The sequence below is a fragment of the Lupinus angustifolius genome, chromosome LG17, assembly GCF_001865875.1.
Source record: "Lupinus angustifolius cultivar Tanjil chromosome LG17, LupAngTanjil_v1.0, whole genome shotgun sequence".
Lineage (NCBI taxonomy): Eukaryota > Viridiplantae > Streptophyta > Magnoliopsida > Fabales > Fabaceae > Lupinus > Lupinus angustifolius.
In genome coordinates, this window is record NC_032025.1 from 5,658,706 (window position 1) to 5,668,106 (window position 9,401).

At 32.8% G+C, this 9,401-nt stretch overlaps 1 protein-coding gene across 1 annotated transcript; it reads right to left on the minus strand.

Moving 5' to 3' along the window:
- On the minus strand, positions 789-7,431 carry LOC109332014 (methylmalonate-semialdehyde dehydrogenase [acylating], mitochondrial). The gene is made up of 19 exons (XM_019566854.1): positions 7,296-7,431; positions 7,113-7,198; positions 6,239-6,310; positions 5,975-6,136; positions 5,765-5,843; positions 5,502-5,656; positions 5,195-5,258; positions 4,071-4,150; positions 3,727-3,792; positions 3,439-3,489; positions 3,192-3,343; positions 2,789-2,879; positions 2,582-2,662; positions 1,890-1,967; positions 1,735-1,770; positions 1,525-1,568; positions 1,363-1,441; positions 1,132-1,222; positions 789-1,005 (listed from the first exon to the last, which is right to left on the minus strand). The coding sequence occupies exons 1-19, from the start codon at positions 7,318-7,320 to the stop codon at positions 890-892; spliced, it is 1,608 nt and encodes a 535-aa protein (XP_019422399.1). The 5' UTR covers positions 7,321-7,431; the 3' UTR covers positions 789-889.

The window sequence follows — 9,401 nt, forward strand, 5'->3', positions numbered from 1 at the left end:
ATATATGATGATATCATAGATAAAATTTTCAACTATTTCTTTTTCAATATAAATCACTATGTTATCTACAACAAATTCATTTTCTATGTTACTACATAATTTTGTTTAATTGCTTTCACTGTCGAAAATGATATTTAAATAGATAAAATAAGATGAAATAAGATGAAATACTTGACAATGCAAGATATGACTAACGACACATGATAGAAAAAATTTCAAACTTGAATGGCTAACGAGACCAAAAATAAAATATTGATATTGAAATCTCAATCTAATTTTCATTGCTCATTGAATAGAAATTTTGGACACAAAATTATATATGATCAATATTAAATGACTTATAAGTATGCTTATAGTATATTATCAATACATACATAATGTATTCCATGAAGTATAAAATCCTTATGAACTCAAATGAAATCATGTTATTATATGCAACATCAACATTTAAACGTGTAAGAGAACTTGATTTATTATGTATAATTTTAAAAGACTTACACAAGTTGCATTTTATTTACTTATCAAATTACAAATTAAAGAAATATGTGAGCTCCAACTAGTGTATCCTTAAAAACATCATTCATGTGTAGGTAAAGGAAGTGCATATGCTTCAAAAAGTGTGTAAACTCTATGTGTCACATTTTATAATTTAAAAGTTTAATAATTACGTATTTTTTCTAACCAAACACAACAAGTAGCACATGGAGTGACACACTTTGTGAGACTAACACATATGTTCATGCAGGGAAAAGGTATTTAATAAAAAAATCCAGGGGCCACATGAGATAAGAAGTAGAAACTATAGGGTAAAATGCATGATTAGAGAGTGCGTCACATTGACCTTATCCATAAGTACAAAGGTTTCAGAAACAAAATAAATTCAACATGGCTAAGAAGATTTTTGAGAGGTTGGCATTGCCATGTTAATCTTGCTTTCACTAGCTGAATCTTTCCATTGCTGGGTTACTGTTTTGATCTGTGTATAAAAGTTAACCCCGGCCTTGCCTATAATTGAAGAAAGCATGTCAGATTCAAATCCAAGGGCATATTATATACCCTGTATCATAAGCAAAATGTAACTCCTAAGTGAAAAATAAGTGTAGAAGATCAATTGAGCGAAAAACACACTACCATAGAAATTGAGGTCGCCTGCAAATGATGCCTTGTTGCCAGTAAATGAGAAAAAGGGCAAAGGAACTGGAATAGGGACGTTGATGCCGACCTGATCCAAATATTAATAAGTATAAAAAAATGGTGACAAGAAGTCGCAATCGGTAAGCATCGAAGAATGCAGATAATGGCAGAAACTCATCAATGTACTTCCAAGAGCAAAGGCAGAAGACTCCACTTAATTGACATTACCTGCCCAGCTTCAATCTCAGTCTGAAATTTCCTAGCAGCAACACCGGATGTAGTAAATATAGAAGCACCATTTCCATACCTGTTGAAAAATTCAGAGTCAGAAATATATAATAGTTTAAATTAACCAAAGGCCATGGATGATAATGAGTTGTTAATGAATACTTGTTTCTGTTGATAATGTTTATGGCCTCTTCCAAGCTGTCAGCCTGAACTTAAAAATACAACAGAAAATTACGATTAACCACTATTCGATCATCATTAATCATTAGAGAAGTTATTTTTTTCTAATCAGGAAATATTTTAACAAGAATTATATTTTCACTATTTTCGCATAAAATTATAAGATAATGAGGATGACATAAAGAAACGAACCTCAATGAAAAGAAGAACTGGGCCAAAAATTTCCTCCTGGACAGGCCATGTTAAAGACAGGCAAGTTTAATAATTAGCATCTGAACTTCAAGTCTCTATTTTTGTGGGAAATTTTTCAGTAGGAACTTTAAGGTTGGAGATTAGTAAGAAAATACCTTGTAGCACTCCATGTTGGCAGTGACATTTGATAAGATGGTTGGTCCAACAAAATTGCCCGATTCATATCCTGGGACCTGCTTGCCATGCACATGAAAATGGATGAGCCTTCTTCAATTTTGGTTTAGAATATGACAAACAAAACAATGAGTGAATAAAGAACATAGCAAACAACAACTACATGGAAAAACAAAGGTCTGTGCAAGGACTACTCTATCTTGTCGATTACAGTTAAGCACCAAAATATAGTTTCCATTTTAGGGTGCTTAATTTTATTGCATATCAGCCTGATGGGACTATAATATAGTGAAGGGAGGGAGAAAAAAGAAGCCAACAGTCAACAGAAATCAGGAACTCAAATATAAAGCAAAACCACCCATGTTAGTGTTCTAAGGCACTGGCATCATATTTGGTAACAAGCACGACAAATCTAAAAGTTTATAAAATCGACATATACGTAGAAAAGGATCTACTTTAGGTATTTGATTGGTGGACCAGCAAATGAGCTTAGTTACCTACAGGACGAAATTATATACAATAAAAAATGTTGGTACATTGATGCGATAAAATATTTCATTATCCCTTATAAGTTTTTCTTCTTATTTTTATTTTCTATAAGACAGATCACACAATATATGTGCTATATTCAATCAGATTATTTGAAAATATCAGTTGAAGATATAAAGGATACCACTATATTTCTTCCGTCAAGCAGTAGTCTGGCACCACTTTCAACCCCGGATTGAACTAATCTGTGTATTCTCTCTTTTGCCTGTGCAACGAGTCAGAATATTTAATAAATTTAGGTAATCCTTAAGTGATATTCCCAGATTTACTACTGAGATTTTTACCTCAAAGTGACAGTGTGGAAAAAGTAAATACAGAATCACAAACAAACCTGTTTGCTGATGACTGGACCAAGATCTGCATCAGGTTCAGTTCCAGCATTTATTTTAAGAGCTTTCGCACGCTCAATAAGTTTATTTTCCCTGGACAAATATTTTGAAGGATGCAATTATTTTACGATTTTCAAGTACATGAATTAAAGTTTATTTTCCGTACACCTCAGAATTATATATAAGGATGGGAATATACTAATATTGGCATTATGGAAGGATGAAGTCAAATTATGTCTTAGTAAAGGAAGAAGAGTGATGGTTCAGTTTGGCACACCAAATGCATCCAGATCATTTGGGAACAGCCAAATACATCTGGAGGAGCTTCAAATTGCATAAAGTGTAAGATGCTACTACAGAAGTGGTAATAATAAACACAAACCAAAAGAGATTTGAGTACGATACCATGATTGTGAGTTTCCAACAAAAACAACTGTGCTGAGAGCCATGCACCTTTGTCCAGCAGCACCAAAACCAGCCGCAACTAAAGCATTTAGAGTAGCATCAACATTTGCATCTGGCATGACAATCGCATGATTTTTTGCCCCCATATTAGACTGAAAACAACATTTTATTAGGATCCCCACTTCCTATAATTGCATGTGCATAAACCACAATTTTACCAAGCAAGGAAAAAACTAAGTGCACCTACCTGAACACGTTTCCCTTTAGCTGCTGCTCTTGAATATATGTGCATTCCAGCCTTTAAAACGAAATAAGACCATAAAATAAGCATATATAATATATAACAATATAATAAGGGACTACTATTTGCAATACTTTTGCACCGCACGCTCTCTCCTATCTATCTTTCTATGTAAGCACAGCTAAACCACAAAAACGATTCAATTTTCTAAGATGTAGTTTTAAGGTCAGAAAAGAGGAATCACATAAAATCCCTGAAGTGGAAAAAGAAACAAACAATTATTAGATGACTTACAACATTTGAACCAACAAAAGATATGGCTTTGATGTTGTCATCATCACAAATGGCATTCACAATATCCTGTCACCAGTTATATGATTAAGAAGAAAGAACATCAATCAGTAAGAAAAGCAATTGACACAGTAATGTGACATTATTGCCATTGGAATACACGTTTTATCATGAATAAATTTATAATGTTATGATAGTATCAACTATTTATGCTATCCATGCAATGTTCAACTATTTATGATGAAATCACCAAATGCCAAATGAGGCCATGAACATTTATTAAGTAAGTATCGCGAGAAACTTGTGAAGAACAAAAATTTAATAAAAATGGGTAATGAATGACATACATGAGTTCCGTGAACTATATTTAAGACACCCTCGGGCAAACCAGCCTCCAATGCCAATTCTGCAAGCAATACAGAACAACCTGGAGAAAACAACTGATTTCAGTTAACGACCATGCTTTATCCCACTAAGTAGACCCAAGTTAAGCTATAGCATCCAGTTACAACTAAATTTATTTATCTCCACCATATCAAATGTAACCAAAGGTCAAATCATAAAGTGGACAGATGAATGCATACTTGTGAGTTCTACCAATAATTGTGTCATACAGAAGTATGCTGCAATATCATTTTACAGGGATAGGGGGAAAACTAATGGATGCCTGATAATAATATTCAGTATTTGATGACTAAATGGATAAACAAGATCATACTTAGGAGTCGCAACGAAGAAAAGTTGAAATAAATTTTAGGACAAATTGTAAGGTCTGAGAATTTGCTCCTAATAAGTAATAACTATATTAGTTCAAAGATTAATTTAAATAAGATGATCAATATGGCAGCAGAAACATAGCCTCGATCAAAAGATACAAATATGCTACTTGTGTGCTGACTAGATTTCCTTTTTCGTGCTAGAGTAGCATTCTCTTCCTTGGTTTAAGTAAAATTAAATTCCATATGTGCAACTGCACGCATGGCTGATAACACTTGAGGGGTTGCTGTTTATTACTTAAAATAAAAATTACTTTTGAATAAATATTGTCTGTGTCACTATATTGTTGCTTGTAGAAATAGGTTTCCAAAATTTTCTTAATGAAGATCACAGCCAAAAAAACACATTTAAATGTCAACAATGCTATTTTTTGAAATCATGACTCTGTCAAGCATGTCATTTTCAAAATCTACTCTACACTTCTTGATAGCAATACAGATGAAAAAGCAAATGAGTACAAAGTCCTTGTTACTAGGCTGAAGAAGACATTGTATTAGTGTCTACAAATTTATTCAGAAAATTTCCAACACCTGCCGTTCACAGTACAATCAGGCTGGCATATTCGAAATGCCTTATCCTTGCTTTGAATGATAAAAAAATATCAGTCTCATTTTTATCATCATAAACACTATGGTCCAATCGAAGAGCTAATTCAAGGCTATTGATAGACCAAAAAATAAGTAGAAAATATTACCAGGGTCTTTCTCTGATGGCTTTAGAATAAAGGTATTACCACAGGTCACAGCCATTGGGAACATCTGCAGACAGATTATACACATCTAGAAATTGTATCATGTCCAATACAATATTATGTACATTACATTCCTATGAGGAATAGCAAGAATATGGAGAGAGAGAGAGAGAGAAAGTAATTCCGGCTAAATGTTTCTGCACAATTATAGGTGTGAGTAAGAAATATAGGCGCACCCAAAACTAGAAGGTGAAAGATTAATTAGAAAGGCAGAAACCGACCCAAAAGGTAGAAGTAGAACATAGCTTACCCATAAGGGAATCATTGCCGGAAAGTTGAAAGGACAGATACCAGCACAAACACCGAGTGGTTCTCTAATGCTGTAAGTATCAATTCCATGTGATACATTAGAAACATACTCTCCCATTTGTAGAGTTGCCATCCCACAAGCATGTTCTACCACCTCTGCATGAAATAACTTAAGATATTAAGAGAACTCCAACACCAATAATTATGAGGTCAATCATTATCTTATAACAAAATCTTATCAAGCAATATATTAGAAAGACCAACCTAAACCACGAAATACATCTCCTTGTGCATCCTTTAATGTTTTTCCTTGTTCCGTGGTCACATTCAGAGCAAGTTTATCCTAAAACAATTACATGGTAGTGATATGATAAAAAGTTTTAACAGTAAGCATGCTGAGCAGGCATGTGTGTCTCTATGATCATGACAAATGTGTCAGGTGGACAGAGTCATATAATGTTCTAAATTGCTTACCATATCTCTGCGTATAAGCTCCTGAAACTTCAACATGACACGTTGGCGTGTCGTAATTGGAGTGTTGCGCCATGTTGTGAATGCCTTCTTGGCTGCAGATACAGCAGATTTGAACTCATCATCTGTAGTCAAGGGAACTTGTGAAACAACTTCTTGGGTTGCCTACAATCAGATTATAGAAATATTATAAGTGCATTTCTCAAAATCTAAAACAAGATATACCACTGTAAACTCAGGATAAAACATACAAAAATTTACACTTACTGGGTTTATAACATCGATGAAAGTGGATGATTTTGAGTCAAGAAAATTCCCTCCAATAAGATTTGGAACTCTCTGATAGAATACAATTAAAAGAAAAGGGGCATGGAATGTCAAACTAAAAATCTCATTAAGGGCAAAGGTAATCATCTTAATGGTTGAGTCTATGACAGTAATATATATTGGATTATGTAAAATCCTATTCTGGCTTTTTGTCAAGTTCCAGTCTAAAAATTCATATGACATTATATGAAATTACATATTGGATTTAAAGGCTGCAAATAATACCTTGACAACTATTTATGATCTAAAGGAAACAAATATAGACAACTTAATGATCATGTATAAGAAAACCAATCATCATAGTTAAAGCTAGAAAGGGTGATTTTTGGATTAAAAAAATCACTTCTGACATTTACATGTATGTTTGATTGGACTTTAACTAAAATTCAAAAATTGGAAGAAAAAAGTTGAAACACTCCTGCAAAAGAGGAAATATAGTGTAAAAAAAGGTTTTTTTTTTAAATTTTATCTTCATAGCTAAATGCCTAAATGCAAAATAGATTCTAATCTACATATAAGGTATACAACCAAAATTACTTTTAAGAATAGTTTAGAAGCACTCTTTAACTCATCAATAGATCACTGTAGATTAAGAAAGGCCAAAAGAATAACCTTTTACTCCTTCAATTTGGCCAACTAGTCCTAACTAGTTCAAATAACAAACTGAAAGCGAAATGAAACTATTCCAAAATACAAAAGGTCCACGTGATCTCATATTTCATAGCAGTTTCTCTGAAAGCCTTCAATAAAGCTTCGATTTTTTCATACTACAGAGGCAATTAAGATATACCCATATGGCAAAATTTTCAATTACCATAGGATTACGCTTAATGGAAGATGTTGAGAAATGGGCATTTCCCAAAACAGATATCTGAGGCATCAGAAAGTTGAACTTCTTCACTGAAACGCAACACAAAAAAGTCGATAATCAGAATCCAGATTCATAGTATTGATCAAACAAAGAAGTGATTAGTAATTGGTAATGATAGTTAGTTACATCGTTGAATAGAAAGCTGTAACATCCTAGTTTGGGATCGTGTTTTCTGTTGAAGAAAGAAAGTAAGGATGATTGATAAGTTTTAACTAGCTGAATCTGCACAATGGTAAGAAAGTGGTGCGATCAAATCCATATATCCATAAAATATAATAATCAATCCTAATATAAGAAAAATGTTAATGTAATTATCAAATTCTATAAGTTTTTGTAGAGTTTGTATACTCTTTATTACCAAAGAGACATAATGAAACAAAGAAAATTGTAATTTTCAATCACACTTTTTATAATAAAATTATATTTTTGTCGTTGAAAAAAAGAAAAAATATATATAGTTATCTCTTTATTAATCGAGAGAATTTTGTTTTTTTGTAACCACCTCATCTTGTCCTTAATTGTTAAATAAATGGTGTATGATTAGGAATATTTTATTCATCCGAACGTAAAAAGTATAGGATTCTTTTTAGCAATCCCCACATTTCAGCCATTGTAGCATTATTTTTGAAAATTTTAGTTTTGTTTTACTTTTAGTCATCCAATGTCAAATTGATGAAAAATGTTAATGTGGCCTAATAAGTCCACATTATTGATGTCACCCAGTACTCATTAAATGTAACATTCTTTTTCATAAGAACTAAAAGCAACACATTTTGAAGAAAAAAATCTTTAAAGCCACTTTACCTTCACCTTTGCGAGTCACGGTGCCAGTGAACTTCAATTTCACCACCGACCAACCAGCCTTGACAACACACTCCATGATGGTGTATCTTTATTCTGGTCTTAATCTCTAGTTGGTGATGCGAACCTTCATGTGTGATTTGCTTTCTTTACCTGAAACTCAATTAATTCACGGAATGTAAATTTTTTTATGAATCTTATATTTTTGTGTCACAGTTTTATGATAAATATGGGAGGAAAAGTATATGAATGTGTATGGTTTAATGTAAGGCACAATTGGTATATATTTTTATTTTTATGTTTGGATAAAAGAAAATGAATAAGAATGAAGGGAGAAGGCGCCACAAGCAAAATAGTTTGATAAGACAAGGAGATTCGCCACAAGAAAGAATCTTTGTTAAGAACAAGGTTAAGGCGTCACACCAATGCTGATAAGCATATGAACACCACAAGGATGAATCATTGATAAGTTCTAAATGTAGGAGCAAAGCTCAACTAAAAGAGGAGTTAATCCAAACAAAATGCAACTTAATTCATTCATGATGAAAAACATACATAAATAGGGAAATTCTGAAATGACTAAGACTAGGCCTAATTTGAAATTTGAAATCATAATTAAAACATGTAATTAATAGAGTTTAATAGCTAAATTATATTTGCACTTGAGTTGGCTCAATTCCTTGAAGTTTTTTTAGCCATGTGTTTATTTGTTTTGGACAATTTGAATGTGTCTTGCTAGACTGAGTTGTTGTGGACGAATTCCTCAAGGAAAATGCTTGAAAAGGAAAGTTCATAAGTGCTTGGATCTTCATGTTTTTGAATTCAAATTGGAGTAGCTAATTGTCTTTAGATACTTGCAAATCTGAATGGATGGTTAAGGATTCACACGCCCCTTTTGAATGAAAATGCTTTATCACTTGTCTTTCTTGGATGAGCCTTGAATGTTTTGAATGAGACTTGATTAGTTTCTTTTCTTGAATGATACTTGTCTTGAATGCCTTGAATTACACGTCCAACACATCTTTAAATAAACAAGGAGCGTATTTACTCCTTTAATTCCCTTCCAATCTGAATTGATCCCATAAGGCAAGATTTTGAAATTGTCTCTTATTTTAATTCACACGTCATTCCAATAAGGAATATATCAATGGACATTAATTCTCTTAAAGCATTTTGATCTCAATAAGTTTAGAATTTGAAATGGTCATCCATTCAAATCCTTCATTTATTTGTAGGTTGATTGGATGATAGAAACTTGCCTTGTTTGGTCTTCCTCCACACCAATTAGACTTGGCATTCTATTGCTAGCTCATTGCCCAATTATTATGATGTTTCTACGTGCCCTTCTAATACTTAATTCCTTGGCCACTATTGGACCATGTTACACGGAAATAAAATACATATCCACCCCCCATATTACATGATTTTAAT

What these genes read in the sequence shown, in the direction of transcription:
- LOC109332014 (XM_019566854.1), bottom strand. Translation starts at nt 7,320, where the DNA reads ATGTTACAGCTTTCTATTCAACGAT. An exon ending in TCATCGATGTTATAAACCCA is followed by an intron (nt 6,137 to 6,238) that starts GTAAGTGTAAAT and finishes ATCTGATTGTAG; the next exon opens with GCAACCCAAGAAGTTGTTTC. An exon ending in AACATTATCAACAGAAACAA is followed by an intron (nt 1,442 to 1,524) that starts GTATTCATTAAC and finishes ATTTTTCAACAG; the next exon opens with GTATGGAAATGGTGCTTCTA.